Source organism: Eurosta solidaginis, chromosome 1 (assembly GCF_040869045.1).
Source record: "Eurosta solidaginis isolate ZX-2024a chromosome 1, ASM4086904v1, whole genome shotgun sequence".
NCBI lineage: Eukaryota > Metazoa > Arthropoda > Insecta > Diptera > Tephritidae > Eurosta > Eurosta solidaginis.
In genome coordinates, this window is record NC_090319.1 from 357700695 (window position 1) to 357719433 (window position 18739).

An 18739-nucleotide genomic window follows, 5' to 3' on the forward strand; every position below is an offset into this window, starting at 1 on the left:
CCAGAGCAGAAAAGCGTCTGCCAGGTCCGGTAATATATATCATTTAACTTGATCGTTCAAATTTTATGAATTTTTAAAATTTCATCGGATTATTGCTCCGATCCTGAAGGTAAGAGATTTTCCACACAGCCGAAGAGTATTCCGTCCTTATTTATTTTTTTTTATTGAATAGTTTCAGAAAAATTTTTACATACATTTTACCTTAAATCATGGTAACCTATCTCAAATACGTTTTCAAAAAATTTGGAAATTCGAGAAAATTTTACGAAAATTTATAAATTATTATTTAGAGTTTTCTGATTTTTTTTTGAAATGCAGTTTGATAGCCCAATCAATTCTAGTCTGGAAAAGTAAATGCTATAGGTTCCTTAAAATTTGCATGGATTTTTGAGAATTATTTTCTTGGAGGGTATTTTACAATTTCATAGATATGAAAAATTATTACACTTTGGGAGAGACTCTGAAACATCATTTGGAAAAAAATTTTCAAAAATCAATAAAACCTTGAGAGCCCTAAACTTTTATATTTTAAGACTAAAATTTAAAAAAACTTTCATAAGACTCGAAATAATATAGCTCGCATTTTCGAATTTTTTGAAAACGTTTTAGAGATTGGTTTGCATAGTTGCAGTTACAAACTTCAGGGATGCTTTTTCTTAAACTATCAAAACAAGAGAAATTTAATTGCATACATTTTATAGGTAAAAATTGCCACTGCTGTTTTCGTGTGCGCTACTGTTAAACCACATTATAGCAACTGATTTAATTTTAAAATAAAATGCAAAATGTTAAGCATTCACTGAAAACGACTGAAATATCAATCAATCAAAATTATTTATAAGTGAAAAAATTATTTATTAGTGAAGTATAAAATCTGCATGTACGGGATGCATTTAGCAAATCTAAGAGAACATATTTATAGATATTTTACATAAGAATACATTTTCACAGCATATAAAATACATAGATATTTGAGCATAACATGCATGCATAGCTTCGTATGTAAGTGTTAATATTTAGGCGAATAAATTATTGTTTGTAAATATTTGATGATAATCGCTGGGAAATGTGTTTATACAAAAAAAAAGAAGAAAATTGTGTAGAAAAATACAAAATTTATGATAAATTTAAAATAAGTGAACTATTAAAAATAAATTGGAATCATAAAATAATAAACAAGAACTATCCTATATTAAGGTCGAGTATTGGGGTATATGCTTAATTGGAGCATATATGCGAGCTAACTTAAATGGATCGTTAAGGTAAAATAAATAAATACCAGTTGCAATAAACCACCGGCGGTCACCGTGGTGTGATGGTAGCGTGCTCCGCCCACCACACCGTATGCCCTGTGTTCACATCCCGGGCAAAGCAACATCAAAATTTGAGAAATAAGTTTTCCGATTAGAAGACAATTTTTCTAAGCGGGGTCGCCCCTCGGCAGTGTTTGGCAAGAGCTCCGGGTGTATTTCTGCCATGAAAAGCTCTCAGTGAAAACCCATCTGCCTTGCAGATGCCGTTCGGAGTTGGCATACAACATATTGGTCCCGTCCGGCCAATTTGTAGGGAAAATCAAGAGGAGCACGACGCAAATTGGAAGAGAAGCTCGGCCTTAGATCTCTTCGGAGGTTATCGCGCCTTTCATTTACTTATGTTTTTTATTTTTAGTTGCGATAAACCCTTGCGCAGTTTTTATGCGATATTCTCTCCTAATTTGCTTCGTGCCAAAGTTTTTTCATAACTTAGTCGCCACTCGACAATTGTTGGACAAGCCATTCGAGTGTATTTCTGTATTTAAAAGCTTCCTAGAATAAGCATCTTTCTTCCTTACCTAATGCTATTCGAAGTCAGACTGCAACATAGAGCTCCGCAAATTTATAAGAGAAGCTCGGCCCTATTCTTTAAGGTGGTAAATCATGACAGTTCTTTTTTTGGCAACTATGACTTGAGTGTTAGAAAGGTAAAGATTTCCCGCGGGTTGATGTCCCAGGGAACGAAAAGGCTGTAAATGTGGTGGGCGGAGTAAAGTGGGCGGATAAAAAACCATCCAACATCTATTAAAGTGGCCAATGGAAGGAAAACAAAACAAATTGCCATGGTATTGGTTTTGTGGTGGGAAAAGAACTTTCTTGCTCACTGCTGTGAACTTGCATCTCCTCGCGATCGCGAAACTGATTTTATGATTAAAAAAAGGCCTGAGATCTAAGTTCTATGTGTAAACATACACATGGCATGGGTCAAGGAAAAAACAGATAGCATACCATTCGCACTCCGATAACAAATTGATAGATTTTTGATATCGAATTGGTATTTTGCCAATAACAAATTCATTGCCTAAGTCATTGCTTAAAAGGCGATAACTCACGTTGCTGTTGTTGTTCTTGTTGTTGTTGTTGTACGAGTGCATGGGCCCATCTAGTACCTCTAACGGTAATCCGAGTAAACTTGCAGTTTCGACAGTGGTGCGCGAGAGCGAAAGGGCTGTTAGAGGCGGTGGTTCGACGTATATTATCGATAATACAATTATAACATTTTTATAACAGAACCATAACTGTTCTATACCTCGTCGATAACACGCCGATTACCACTCTTCGATTAAGTTTGTTTTCGACAAAAAATCATTAACACTTCGGCGACAAATCGACTGCACGCCGTTCGATTTCGGTTCCAGTTTCAGTTTGGTTTCTCATGTCTCCTTTTCCCACTACCCTTTTTTTACTTTTATTTGCCTCTGTTTTCCTTTCCTCTCAGATTATGCCTACCCTTTAGTTCTATAATCTCCTATACAGCATTCCACTTCCAAATATTACGCTTAAAATTATACATGCACTAAGCTTTCCCTTACTTTCTGGATGTCCCCAGAGCAAAAGCGATCGCGCGAACCGCACCAATTATCTCGGTATGAACCTGCTCAGTGACCAGATAATCACGATGCGACAGATCTTGGAGAAGATTCACGATAAGAGAATCGACGCGATAGCGTCGACAAACTTGTATGCTAAGTAAATAAGGCTATGTCAAATGACGTAAAGCAGCACTACCAGCTTCGTATAAGGTGACTCCCTTTCGTGCGATTTCTTTCTAGTTCTAGTAGCAGATTTAAAACGCGATGGTACAATCTATTATAAAAGCGTTCAATTACATTGCATTGGCATTGTTGTTATGGGATAAGATAAAGCAGCAAATGAAGTGGATCTTGCAGTAAATGAGGACAAGACGAAGTACTTGCTGTTATTCAAAAATGAGTCGGGGCATTTGTACTTTGGTAGCCCCGTCACTGTTGATGGATATTTGTGCGAGACAAGTCGCTCACCATCAATTGTCCTTATGTATGGCTCGGAATCATGGACGGTATCGAGACGTGATGTGAAAGCTTCTGGAGTGTTCGAGAAAAAGTTCGCCGGAAGATTCATGGTCATGTCTATAATGCCGTCGGCGAGAATAGAAGGAGCTACAATGTTGGCCTGTATGAGCCTTACGCAGAACCTACGATAATGCAGTGAATAAAATCCCAAAGGTTTCGCTGGTTAGGTCATCTTATGCGAATGAATGAAGACGGTCCGGCTATGAAAGTATTTCAGTCTACACCTCAGTTTGGATGGAGAGGAAGGGGGAGACCCCCACTTGATTTGGAGAGGCAGGTGGAGAAAAATTTCAAAGACTATTTGCTACAAAACACTCAATGTCGCTTAAGCGATTAAGATGATGATGGTGAACAAAGATGTTTACAAATAAAAATTCAATGTTACTGATAAAGTCCTGTTGACCGCGCCTGAAAACATTCCGCACAATTTGAATTAAAAACTTATATAATTAGTATGTACCTAATGGTGTATAAAGGAATAGCAAAAAAAGGCAATAATTAGAAACAGAATACAAAACTTACAGCAAGGTATTCATTTGGCAGAGTGGACAGGGGGATTTGTCTTCACAACAGTATGAAGAATAAATGTTAGAGATTTCGAGTTCAAAACTGAGCTCCCGAAAAGCTAGCTGATGAAGAGATGAAATACAAAAGAATATTCCAGTAACCATCGTAGGCGCAAATTTTGAAATTTTTCTCTAATATCAATAACTTTAATAATTGTTAAAAATTATTGTACCAAACCACCATACCGTTTTCACAAATTTCCAACAAATCATATCTTGTGTTGCAAAGACGCCTAGATTCTCCATATCAATTGCCAGAAAACATCCATTACAGAATGTCATCCAAAATGGACTACATAGATTGTAAGATGGTATGGTATATGTTCCACATTAAGTCCAAAACAAGCAAGGGCGGGACTGTCTTCGGCTGTGCCGAAGACTTCATACCTTTCATGAATGGGGCTGAACAATAATCTTAACCCGTTCGTAATCTCTAAATAATCGGATGTATAAGATAAGAAATATATAATGCACAGATGTACATACCTAAACGATTTTTAAGATAAATATAAAATAAAAAATGGCACAATACCCCCTTATCTGAAAGATCGGTTGTATGGGATATATATTATATATAGCTCCGATCGAAATGATTTTTACAGGAAATCTTCTATGATATATTAGAATAAATATCACCAATTTTAACGTTTTTGTATTGGAAATTAAGGGAGAAATGGTTAAAAATTTGTCTATCTGAACGATCGGTTGTATGGGATATATATTATATATAGCTCCGATCGAAATGATTTTTTCACGAAATCTTCTATCATATATTAGAATAAATATCACCAAGTTTAACGTTTTTATATTTGAAATTAAGGGAAAAATTGACAAAAATCTTTATGAACGATCGGTTGTATGGGATATATACTATATATAGCTCCGATCAAAGTGATTTTTTCAGAAAATCTTCTATGATATACTAAAATATATATCACCGAGTGTCACGTTTATACTTTCTAAATTGCGACAGGAATGACCAAAATCGTCTTATCTGAACGATCGGTTGTATGGGAGATATATGTTGTAGTGGTCCGATCCAACCGGATGCGATAAATATCTAATATAATACAAAAATACATCCTTATGCCGCCCTGGCTCTCATCGGGAGGAAAGGTTTCTGGACTTAGCGCGCGCGGGTTTGGCGTTTACTACGCGCAAACGGAAGGACGGGTGCGAGCTGTAGTAATGGTAAGGAAACAGCTGCATTCATATATGTTGCCTAATTACACCACTGAGGATCTCGTATCGGTGGCCGTTGAGCAAAAGAATAAGCAGGCATTTATCCTGGCATCATGCTACATGGCCCATGCTGCGGAGGCCCCACCGATGGAGTGCAAGAGGCTAGTACAGGAGGAAGGGCGCAAAGGGCGGTTAGTCATAGGCACAGATGCAAATGCGCATCACAATGCGTGGGGAAGAGCAGATACGAAGAGGCGAATCATCCTGCAAACCAATTTGCAGACAGCCAACAGGGAAATGTCCCTACATACATTGGTCCAACATCCAGCAATGTTCTGGATATTACATTGAGCTCCGAGCGTGATATATCAAGGTATGATTTGATGGTTCTTGATAGACCATCCTTCTCCGACCATGCGTATATCAGCTTCAACATCCCCCTAAAGAGAGTAGAGAAGGGAGGAACCTTTAGAAACCCTAGGTCAACGAACTGGACTAAATTCCAGAAACATGTAGAAACAAAACTGGGACAACCCAAAGAGGTTGCTAATGTAGAGGAACTGGAGGAGTCGAATGAATTCCTAACAAAGACGCTTATGACTGCGTATAACAAAGCTTGCCCTCTAAGAAGATTCAGAGGAAAAGCAAAGCCGCCATGGTGGAGCAATGAGCTGAGTCTTCTAAGAAGACAGGTAAAAGAAATGTTTAAGCCCGCAAAGACCACGGAAAGCGAAGCGTGTCGGGACGAGTACAGGGATCTACTGAGGATCTACAAGCGCGAAATTACCAGGGCGAAGAGAAACTCATGGAAAAGTTTCTGTACGGACATAGAGTGCTCCAGCGAAACAGCACGGTTGAAAAAAGTCCTAGCAATGGGAAACATAGTCCAGGGACTAATAAAGAAAGAGAACGGGGAATGGTCACGTAATAGTGAGGAATCCCTTGAGGTGCTTCTCGATACACATTTCCCATCGGGAGACGGTTTAGAGGAGCCAGCAGACATCACTCACACTTCGATCACGGAGCTAGTAGTGCCGGGCTTGGTGACCGATACCAATATCAAGTGGGCAGTGAAGACGTTTTCTAAGTTTAAATCGCCGGGCCCAGATGGTATATTCCCGGCCATGCTACAAGTCTCAAATAGGGCGGTCTTGGAATGGCTTAAAATAGTATTCGATGGGTGCATAAGACTGAATCATGTACCGCACTCTTGGAGAACTGCTCGTGTAGCTTTTCTACCAAAGGCGGGGAAGATGGGTCACGTGTATCCCAAAGAATATAGAGCCATTAGCTTAACATCATTTCTGCTCAAAACCGTTGAGAGGCTGATAGATGTGAACATAAAGTCCAACGTGGGTGAAAAGCTGCTCTCCACAACACAGCATGCGTACACCAAAGGCAAGTCGGTAGACACCGCATTTCATAGGGTGGTAATAAGCATAGAAAAATCCCTGGAATATAAGTAGTATGCTCTAGGAGTCTTCTTGGACATTGCCGGGGCTTTCAATAATGTTGCAAAATGGGCGATTATAGATGGTCTTAATTACATTAAAGTACATTCTGCCTTAATCAGATGGATCGGCTGCATGTTAAATTGCAGAAAGATTACATCACAATGGGGATTGTACGAGGCCACGAAATCAGTGGACAGGGGCACGCCGCAGGGAGGGGTGCTATCACCTCTGCTGTGGACGCTGGTCATCAACCAACTACTCAGGCAATTCGATGAGGGACCCGTAAAACTTACGGCTTACGCAGATGACGTTGCAATTGTCATAAGTGGAAAGTGCCTTCCAACGATTAGTTCTTTGATGGATCGGGCGCTTCGCGATATTCATACCTGGGCATCTAATTCCCGGTTGAAAGTCAATGCGAAGAAGACGGATATGGTCTTGTTTACAAAGAGGTACAAGATCCCAAATTGTACCAGGCCTAAGTTAGGAGGGGTGACCTTACAGGGAAAATCTTGCACAAAATATTTAGGAATCATCCTAGACAGTAAGCTGTCATGGAAGCTCAACGTGGTGGAGAGGGTCAAGAATTCCTCAACGGCACTCTATGCATGTAAAAGAATGCTTTGGTGTACGTGGGGCCTATCGCCCTCTCTTTCTCATTGGGTTTTTACAGCGATTGTAAGCCCTATTCTATACTACGGAGTTCTTGTTTGGTGGAAAGCCACACAAAAAACAACATACCTCAAAAAATTAGAGGGGGTATGCAGACTATCGATGCTTAGCATTACGGGAGCCCTGAAAACAACCCCGACGGCTGCACTGTATGCCATTTTGCACATCCCACCTGTAGACCTGGTAGCAAAGAATAAAGCGTTAACGACCCCAACCAGGCTCGGTGCTTCGGGGCAGCTTGAGCGCCGACCATATTGCCATAGTAGTATAGCGTCATCAATCACAAGACGAACAGACTACATGATTCCCTATCTGCGCTTCGAGGGAGATTTTAAGGCCACAATAGAGGTGGTCGGTTGGCGCAAGGGTGCGCAAATGGCGGACAAGGCGATACATGTGTACACCGATGGTTCCAAAGTAGTGGAAGGAGTAGGGTCTGCGGTATACTGCGCTGATCCGGAAATAAACAGATCCTACAGGCTGCCGTAACCAAAGCAGTAGAAACCCTGGAAGGGAATAGCTTAAGCTACAACCGTGTTAACTTTTATATTGACAGTCAAGCAGCAATTAAGGCAATAATCTCTCATAGCACTGCATCTAAATGCGTGTTAGAGTGTAAGCAGTCTCTGGAGAGAATCGGGACAGGGAGAAGCATACATTTATATTGGGTACCAGGGCATATGCGAATAGATGGGAATGAAAAAGCGGACGAACTAGCTAAAAAGGGCGCATCCCTTGAAGCTTGCTCCGTAGATGTCCCAATTAGATTGGGCGAGATTAAGCGAAGGCGAGAGGTGCACATGATCGACCAAGCAGGAAAGGCGTGGGTTCAACCGCGAGGCTGTAAAGTGTCGAAGATTATGTGTAGGTCTTACAACCTTAGACTAACACAGTTGCTCCTATCATTAAAAAAAGAGGACTGTAGACTCATGACGGGTATTCTGGCTGGACACTGCCTTCTGACGTCACATGCATTTAAACTAGGCTTGGTCAGTGATAGCAGATGTAGGAAGTACGGGTTGGAGGAGGAAACGATCGAGCACGTTCTGTGCTCGTGCCCTGCACTTGTCAGGCTAAGACTCCAGTTATTAGGAGTGATACAGCTGTCAGATATAGAAGCAGCAAGTGGCTTAAGTCCTAGGAAGCTTCTAGTATTTGCCAAGAGGACGGAGTTATTTTATAACATAGGTCCTGGTTTTTGATAGGGTTTTTCAGTCTGGTCGTTAAAACAAACTTCTGGTAACACTACGGACTCAATCAGTCTATGTGAGGTCCTTATGGACCGGCCAGTTCAACCTACCTGCCTACATCCTTATGCCAAATTTCATTGAGGTATCTCAAAATTTGAGGGAGTAGTTTGCGTTCAAACAGACAGACGGACGGACAGACGGACATGGCTATATCAACTCAGTTCGTCGCCCTGATCAATTCGGTATACTTAATGGTGAGTCTATCTTCTATATTTCTCAACGTTGCAAACATTGGGCCAAAGTTAAGTTTCATGTTCATGAAAGGTATAAAAAGCACAAACATACTGACTCACTTCAAGCTTTGGTAAAGTACTAAGCATGCAAATTACACACTATTTATTAGGAAAATGGTTCATAGTTCATAGCACAAGAAGCTAAAAGTTTCAGAACAGATAACGAAATTTATATGAAATCAATGAATTAAACGAATGATTGAGTAAGACAATTCACAGCTTTAAGAAATTATAATGCAGAAAATGTTTTTATCTCAAAAATTTAAGAAATTATCGTGCGTTATGAACTGCAACTGGTTTATTAAGAGACCGCAAATACGCCTGCAGTCAGCTATTTACCTACACACATACTTAGCTGAACTGGTGTGAAAAACTCGGATGTAATTGTATGTAAGTCGCTTTATGCAAATGCATTTATTTAATTTTTTTATTAAGGGTATTTGAATTGTGGTTAAATTACAAACGCCCTCCTCTTTGTAACTACTCAATAATATTAATTTCAAATGTCGACCAAAATCGATGACCATAATAGTAATTTCGTAAAGTTCTGACTGCCCATGCAAATATTTGTCCCAAACTAATTTTACGATTATAATTAATTTGATTTTTTTTTTGTTGCTTTATAGAAGTGCGCTACCATGGCGTATGAGTAATTTATTTAAATAATCAGGCCTGTTCTGAATTCCGACTCGTTTTGAAAAGTAAAACCAGGCTGATTCCGAGTCGATTTCTTTTTGGTGTTCTCAATTCCGATTGAAACAAATCGATTCGAAGTCGATTTCGAATCGTTTTCATTTCGAGTCGATAATCAAGCGAAACAGCTGTTTTTATTTATTTTGGTTTTAGATAAATTAAAATTGTGCAAAAATTTGAACAAAATGTTAGCACCAATGGTTTTCGGAAATGCAGAGGCAAGAAGACGTGCAATTGTGCATAAAAATCGTAAAAATTGATCGATCGAAATTGAGAACACGTTGGTTTCCTTTCGACCGGAATCGCTTTGTTTAGCTTGAAAAATTTTTGATAAACATTTTCAAATTAAATTATACTAAATAAACAAATAGTCCAGCAAAAAGTTGTTATAAATCTTCCAAATAAAATGAATAATTTAATAAAACTTATTTGTGGGAAAAATAATGCAATTATATGTGCTTAATGGGCTAATTACTTTCGATTCCGACTGCTCAGAGACAAAAATTTTCAAATCGATCAAGTCTGGTCGGAATCGATATTCAGAACACCAATCCATTTCGATTACGAATAAATTGGTCGGAATCGAAATCCAGAACAGGCCCGAATTATTTACTTTCATGCTTTCTGGACAGCAAAACAATTTCACAGTGCTGATTCTCTATAAATTTTAATATTTTGCATTACATGTTAACGCTTGTAGAAGTATTTCGCAAAAACATATTCAAACGTACATTCACATGCGTAATTATCCGGCAGAAAAAATGATCAATTGCTTAAAGAAGCTAACTAACAATTTCACGGGACTCTGCAAAGTAGCTGACCTTGAGTTGGCTACAAAAAGTCGGTTATTAACTGGTTGTGAAGTTGGGAAAAGCTATTTCCATTCAACTGAGTATAAAAGCCAGCTGTAGTTGGCTTTTAGTTGAATTTTTAATATTATAGTTGGTAATGGACTAACTTATGTATATGGGCTAATCCCAAAAACTTTTACTTTTTTGGATACTCGGGTTTTACACACGGGTAAAAAACTTAAGGCAAGAAAAAAGTACAAGCGCATTAAGCTTGACCTTTTGACTATCCGATCTGATTATTTTAAAAATCAAGAAAGTTGATAGTAAGTTTTTGCAGAACTTCGAAACGTAAAAAACATCGATTTTTACACTTTTTCAAGCGATACCCTTGATTTTTTTTTTTGAATTTTTCGATAAAATTTTGAGGCATCTCTAAAACGCTATGGAATTCAAACTGAATATTGTTTTTGAGACGGCGATTCTAAAAGTATAAGCAAAATTAATGTGCCCCTGCAATACTCAAAACTATCATATCAATCAAAGTAACGATACTTTTTTTTTGTCATTTTCAATATTGACAGTTTTTTGCTTATAGCTTTTTGAGGCAACTGAGTATTGAAATTTGGATTATGCACTATAATAGCCCATCAGGGACTAAAAATACGTGGTGCTTCAAATTCGATGTGCCCCTTTTAGTTTTGAAGGTAGAGGCAGAAAAGTGGAAGCACTTGGTTGCGTAAATTTTTTTCAAGAGCACGTTTTTTCGTGAGCACAGCTACAATTTTACATTTATCACTTCATACCTGTTTGTTGATTTTTTTCCTACACCACAGTAGTATACCATCAATTGGCTCATCTTGGAATATTCGCTCAAGGAAAGTTATTGATGTTTGTACATGGGGCAAATATACGAAATTTCCGACAAAAATTGACAATCGTCAATTTTTTATCGATAAATTATTGATTCATTATTACTGCTAATGATTTGTAATCGAAGTATAATCCGTTCGGGCAAAGCAACATCAAAATTTTAGAAATAAGGTTTTTCAATTAGAAGAAAATTTTTCTAAGCGGGGTCGCCCCTCGGCAGTGTTTGGCAAGCGCTCTGGGTGTATTTCTGCCATGGAAAGCTCTCAGTGAAAACTCATCTGCCTTGCTGATGCCGTTCGGAGTCGGCATAAAACATGTAGGTCCCGTCCGTCCGATTTGTAGGGAAAATCAATAGGAGCACGACGCAAATTGGAAGAAAAGCTCGGCCTTAGATCTCTTCGGAAGTTATCTCGCCTTACATTTATTTTTTTTATTTTTATAATCCGTTTGTTATCGAAGTGTTTTCGGTGTGTTTTCGAAGCATTATGTGTTTGTTGTCATTATTGGTTTTCTATCGATAACAACGATATCGATGGCTCATCGGATTTTTATCAAACAGATACCGATAACACTACAAAAATGTTACAGAATGAGGCAGCCTGTTCGCCCCGTAACTGATGACGCTATACTACTATGGCCGTATGGTCGGCGCTGAAGCTGCTCCGAGGCACTGACCCTCGTTTGCAGTTGGTAACGCTATGTTCTTTGCAACCAGGTTACAGTTGGAATGTGCAGAATGGCATACAGTGCATCCGTCGGCGTTGTTTTCAGGGCTCGCGTAATGCTTAATATTGATAGCCTGCAGACCCCCTCTAATTTCTTAAGGTAGGTTTTTTTTTTGTTTGACTGTCCGCCAAACAAAGACAACATGGTACAGGACAGGTCGTAATAAAACACTACCAAGATATAACCGTTCTTCCTCCTGGTGGGCTATGGATTTTTTTCAAGATTTTGCGTAATACGTGTTTAAAAATCAATCTCAAAAGGAAAGGAAATAAATAATAAAATTAATATATTATAAGGAAAATAGAGATAAGTTTTCGTTACAGCAGCGAACGAAAAATTGGCATTGGTATTTTTTTTTTCTAATTGCGTCAATTGATTTTCTGTGAATTTCTAAGCTTCAGCTACCTATTTATCTATCGCGAAAGGTAGGCATATATGTACATATGTATAACCAACGTCACAGACTGTTATAACAAAATTTCGTTGCTGGGCTTTAGATTACCTGCTCTCGATAATAGTTTTGTGGTGGTGATTAATACCCAAAGTAATACCCTCTTGTTAAGGTGAGCTTATAAGTTATAGTTACTGAGCGCTTATTTACATTTTCGCTAGGTGGTTCAGGGATTGTGAAAATTCAAAAAAAAGTCAGTACGTTGAAATTTTGCTTTCGTATTTTAAGGAATTTTCCGATAACCTAGCGACCTACAACTTTGAAAGAAACTTAAGGCTCTATTGAGTAATAATAACATAAATATATAAATAAAAGGCGCGAATATCTCAGAGGAGATTTAAGGCCGAGCTTCTTTTCCGATATTCGCCGTACTTCTTTTTAATTTTTCCTACAAATTGGCGGGACGGGACCATCGTGTTTTACGCCGACTATGAACAACATCTTCAAGATTTAAATGTCAGAAATATACTTGAAGTGCTTTCCAAATCAAACTTGTTACACTATACCACAATACCACGGCAGCTCCACCTTTATTTTTTTATCATAAAATTTGTTTAGTTGTTATCTTACAATTTGAATATCAAAGTTCAACAAGATTATGTCTTTGCTTAAAGAAACATTTTTCGTTTCTTCTTTTTATAATGATATCTATGAATTTTGCTTTGAGCGAACACAAAATAAAGATGGACAAAAACTGAAGATGGAGCCGCCGTGGTGTGGTGTTAGCGCGCCCCGTCTACCACACCGAAGATACTGATTTCACGCCCCGTGCAAAACAACATCACAATTTTAGAAACATTTTTTTTAATTAGAAGAAAGTTTTGCTAAGCAGCGTCGCCCCTCGGCAGTGATTTGGCAAGCACTCCAAGTGTATTTCTACAATTAAAATCAGTAAAAATTCATCTGCCTTGCTGATGCCGCTGTAAGTCGGTATCTATTCCAGCATTTGTTGCCTTTGTTTATATCTAATTTTGGAAATAATTTAGATACTCGTATTCTTTATCAGACGGCAGTGTGAAAACACAGTAAATGCTTACCACAATTTAGCTCCGAGAGATGAATTATCTCTGAGAAACTTTGCACGACAAAAATGCACTTGGCGCATTTGCCAAACCACCGCTGAAGGATAACTTCGCTTAGTTGTTTTTTTGTTTGTTTGAAATAACTTTTTTCTAAACATTTTGATGTTGTCTTTCACAAGCGTTATGAGAGCCGAGTGGAGTAATCATCAGCTGTCTGTTTCGTGAGCAGCTTTTCCACGACAAACTTTCCTTGCGTCACTGCACACACTTTCTTTGCTGCACAGAGGGCTTCTGTATTATCAGTTTTTAAATTCAGCAATTGTGATATCTAAGTTTACCACCTAGAGGAAGAAAATCTTAGTTACATTGTAATTTACAAAAAGTATTTTCCTCTGCCCCGCTCAAAACGAAATTCTGTTGTCACAACGCCGTATCAACTTCCCAATGTAACTTAATGATTGCTGTAGAATTATAAATGAGTACCGATAAAATTACATATATGTATATATATATATAAAAACATATACAACGATAATTATTCTCCTTACATTTTATTTTCTAATCTAATTGTGCATTCATTCTCTTTCAGGAAGTCAAAATATATCCAAACATCACTTATGTGTTTTGTACATTTGCCGAAGACAATGTACTTATCAGCTTAGAGACCTATCAAATTATCTTCTTTGCATGTTCGTATCTACTGCCACTGATGGCAATCAGTGGTTTATATGTGTGTATGATAATGCGTTTGTGGCATCAAGGTAACGGTGTTCAAATGTCTGTAAAATCGCAAAGGGGCCGCAAACGTGTGACACGTCTGGTTGTTATTGTGGTTGTGGCATTCGCATCTCTATGGCTGCCAATACAGGTGAGTGAATACATAATGCCAAAAGCTTCAATTATTATATAATCAGTAGCATAAATAGAAAATTCTCCTAATGATACATTAGGTCGAATAAATAAAAATTTCCATCTGCTTTTATACTAGCTTTAATTTAAATTCTCAAGTTTTTTCTTTCACTCACAGAGTATATTAACTTTGTTCGCATAACGGTAATCCGGAACGGCATAAACTAATCGAGACAGATATAGACTTCTATATATCAAAAAAGAAATTCATTTAGCCATGCCCGTCCGTCCGTCCGTCTGTAAACACGATAACTTGAGTAAATTTTGAGGTATATTGATGGTATGTAGGGTCCTGGGCGCTCATCTCAGATCGCTATTTAAAATGAACGAAATCGGACTACAACCACGCCCACTTTTTCGATATCGAAAATACCGAAAAACCGAAAAAGTGCGATAATTCATTACCAAAGACGGATAAAGCGATGAAACTTGGCAGGTGCGTTGACCTTATGACGCAAAATAGAAAATTAGTAAATATTTGGACAACGGGCGTGGCAACCCCCACTTTTAAAATAAGGTAATTTAAAAGTTTTTCTAGCTGTAATTTGCCAGTCGTTGAAGATATGATGATGAAATTTGGCGCACACGTTACTCCTATTACTATATGTGTGCTAAATAAAAATTAGCAAAATCGGATGACGAACACGCCCACTTTTAAAAAAAAATTTGTTTAAGTCAAATTTTAACAAAAAATTTAAAATCTTTACAGTATATATGTAAATTATGCCAACATTCAACTCCAGTAATGATAAGGTGCAACAAAATACAAAAATAAAAGAAAATTTCAAAATGGGCGCGGCTCCGCCCTTTTTATTTAATTCGCCTAGAATACTTTTAAGGCCATAACTCGAACAAAAATGTACCAATCCTTGTGAAATTTGGTAGGTGCATAGATTGATATGACGTTAACTGTTTTCTGTGAAAATAGGCGAAATCGGTTGAAGCCACGCCCAGTTTTTATACACAGTCGACCGTCTGTCCTTCGGCTCGGATAACTTGAGCAAAAATCGATATATCTTTACTAAGCTTAGTTCACGTAATTATAAATTATAAAAAATAGCCGAAATCCGACTATGATACGCCCGCTTTTTCAATATCGAAAATTACCAAAAATTTAAAAAATGTCATAATTCTATACCAAATACGAAAAAAAGATGAACATGGTAATTGGATTGGTTTATTGACGCAAAATATAACTTTAGAAAAAAACTTTGTAAAATGGGTGTGACACCTACCATATAAAGTAGACGAAAATGACAAAAGTTCTGCAGGGCGAATCAAACGCCCTTGGAATCTTGGCAGGAATACTGTTCGTGGTATTACATATATAAATAAATTAGCGGTACCCGACAGATGATGTTCTGGGACACCCTGCTCCACATTTTGGTCGATATTTCGAAAACTCCTTCACATATACAACTAAGGGCCACTCCCTTTAAAAACCCTCATTAGCACCTTTAATTTGATACCCATATCGTACAAACACGTTACAGAGTCACCCCTGGTCTTCTTTTATGTCGATATCTCGAAAAGGCGACCACCTATAGAACTAAGACCCACTCCCTTTTAACATACACATTAACACCTTTCATTTGATACCCATAACGTACAAACACAATCTAGAGTCACCCCTGGTCCACCTTTATGGCGATATCCCGAAATGACGTCCACCTATAGAACTAAGGCCCTCTCCCTTTTAAAATACTCTTTAATACCTTCCATTTGATACCTATGTCACACAAACACATTCCAGGTTTACCCTAGGATCATTCTCCTACATTGTGATTTTCCCTTATTTTGTCTCCAGAGCTCTCAGGTGAGTATGTAATGTTCGGTCACACCCGAACCTAGCCTTCCTTTCTTGTTTAAATTTAAGTCAAATTTCTACTTTTGGCAGGTTGCAGTCATTGATCAAGTAACATTTCTGAAAACATTTCCCATTATATACAAGTCTCTTTGATTAGGTGCCGTTTTTACTATCTCCAGTTAGCCACTTATCTATAAAAATAAAATAAATGTAAGGCGCGATAACCTCTGAAGAGATATAAGGCCGAGCTTCTCTTCCAATTTGCGTCGTGCTCCTCTTGATTTTCCCTTCAAATTGGTCGGACGGGACCTACATGTTTTATGCCGACTCCGAACGGCATATGCAAGGCAAATGAGTTTTCACTGAGAGCTTTCCATGGCAGAAATACACCCGGAGCACTTGCCAAACACTGCCGAGGGGCGATCCCGCTTAGAAAAATTTTTTTCTAATCGTAAAATCTTATTTCTAAAATTTTGATGTTGCTTTGCCCGGCATGTGAACCCAGGGCATACGGTGTGGTAAGCGGCGCACGCTACCATCACACCACGTTGGCCGCCACTTATCTATAAGTGATAACAATTCTCGTTCTCTTCGTGCTAACCGAAACAAAAGTCGGCAATTTGTGAGGTTTCGTGACGTGACTCTTTTTCCTTTCATAATGCAGAGTAAAAAGACGGAACAGGTACTAAAATACATTAAAAGCTTTCACATACAGTAATAGGTCGAACGGTCCAACACAATAGATCTAAATAAAGAAAATATATGGAGAGTGCCTTAGGAGCCTTCTAGACATTGCCGGGGCTTACAACAATGTCTCTAAGTGGGCGATCATGGATGGTACTAACTACATTAAAGTACATACAGCCATAACCAAATGGATCGGCTGCATGTTAAGTTGCAGATTTCTGCACAACGGGGAATGCTTGAGGCCAAGAAATCAATAGACAGAGGACCGCTGCAGGCCATATCACCTCTGCTGTTGACGCTGGTCATCAACCAACTGCTCAGGTGTTACGATGACGGACCCATCAAACTAACGGCTTATGTAGATGACACTGCAACTATCACAAGTGGAAAGTGCCTTTCAAAGTTTATCTCTTTGATGGATCGGGAGCTTCGAGATATACATACCTGGGCATCTAATGTCGGGTTTTGAGAGCTAATACAGAGAATAAGGATTACTAAGGGGTACAAGGTCCCAAAATGAACCAGGCCAGCGATAGTAAGGGTGACCCCACAGGAAAAACCTGGCACAATATATCTAGGAATTATGATAGACACTAAGTTTTCGTGCAAATTTAATGTAGAGGAGAGGCTGAAAATGGCCTGGATGGCACTTTATGCAAGTAAAATAATGCAAAGTTTTTGCGGGGTTTATATCCCATTAAGTATTTAAAGCGATTGTAAAGCTTTTCTTTAACTATAAGGCCACATAAATTTGCACCTACCTCATAATATTAGAAAGGGTATTCAGCCTGGTGGCAGAGAACATGATGCTAACAACGAGGCTTAATGCCCCGGGACCAGCACCATTTATTGCCGTATATGCCCAATGATTTCGTATCTGCTCTTCGAAGGGATTCTTAGAGCCACAATAGAGGTTCTTGGTTGGCGCTAGGTTTCTCAAATGGCGGCCGAGGCGATACACGCGTACACCAATGGTTGCAAAATAATTGGAAGAATAGGGTCTGCGTTAAACTGCGCTGATTCGAAAATAGATCCTGCAAACGGCCAGATCACGGTAGTGTTTTTCAGGTGGAAGCAGTAGCAGTAACCAAAACTGTAGAAACACTGAGAGCCGGCAACAATTGAGGCTATAGTCCCGCATAGCATTGCATCCAAAAGTCTGTTAGAGTGTAAGCAATCTCTGGAAAGTATCGGGACGGGAAAAACATACATCTATACTGGCTCTATGGGAATAGATGGGAATGGAAAAATGGATGCACTTGCTTAAAAGGGACATTACTTGAAGCTTACTGGGCACACGTCTCAATTTTATTTGGAGCGATTAGGAAAAGCCGAGAGGTGTACATGATCGACCAATCGGAAAAGGCGTGGGTTCAAGTGAGGGGCTTTAAAGTGTCGAAGATTATGTGTAGCTCCTACAACCTTAGACTAACATAGTTGCCAAGCATACTTGGTCAGTTATAGCAGATTCAGGAAGTGCGGGTTGGAGGATGAAAGGATCGAGCACATTTTTTGCTCATGCCTTGCGCTTAGCAGGCTAAAACTCAAGTTATTAGGAGTGATACGGGTGTAAGATCTAGCAGCAGCAAGTGGCATGTTTGTATTTGCCAAGAGCATGGAGTTATTTTATAACATAAGCCCTGGTAATTCATAGAGATTTTCAGTTTGATCGTTAATCAAATTTCGGCTAAGACTATGGACTCTTTCAGTATATGTGAGGTCCTCATGAACCGACCAGTTCCACCTTACTTTACTTAGGTGCGATATACCTCCGCAGATATTTAGGACGAGCATCTCTTCAAATTTACGTCATACAGCTTTTAATTTTTCTTACGATTCGGGGGGACGGGCCTACACATTTTAAGCCAATTCACTGCCAAGGAGCGATGCTGTTAATTGAAAATACTTGCTTCTAAACTTTAATATTGCTTTGCCATACATAAATATGTCGCAGAAAGCATCAACAAGCAGCATTTTTAAACGGCACTCTAAGTTATGAAGGCGAGTATTATCAAATACGACTCCGTCTAGGAATATTGAACTCACCTGACCATTTTATTGC

General features: G+C 38.7%; 1 protein-coding gene across 6 annotated transcripts in view; it reads left to right on the plus strand.

Moving 5' to 3' along the window:
* Positions 1–18739, plus strand: part of AstA-R2 (Allatostatin A receptor 2) — a 66656-nt gene that overhangs the window by 13048 nt on the left and 34869 nt on the right. For all 6 annotated transcript variants that reach the window (XM_067774357.1, XM_067774402.1, XM_067774392.1 and 3 more), the window contains exon 3: positions 13864–14142. In XM_067774357.1, the coding sequence (XP_067630458.1) occupies positions 13864–14142 (279 nt within the window). The remainder of the gene's footprint in view (positions 1–13863; positions 14143–18739) is intronic.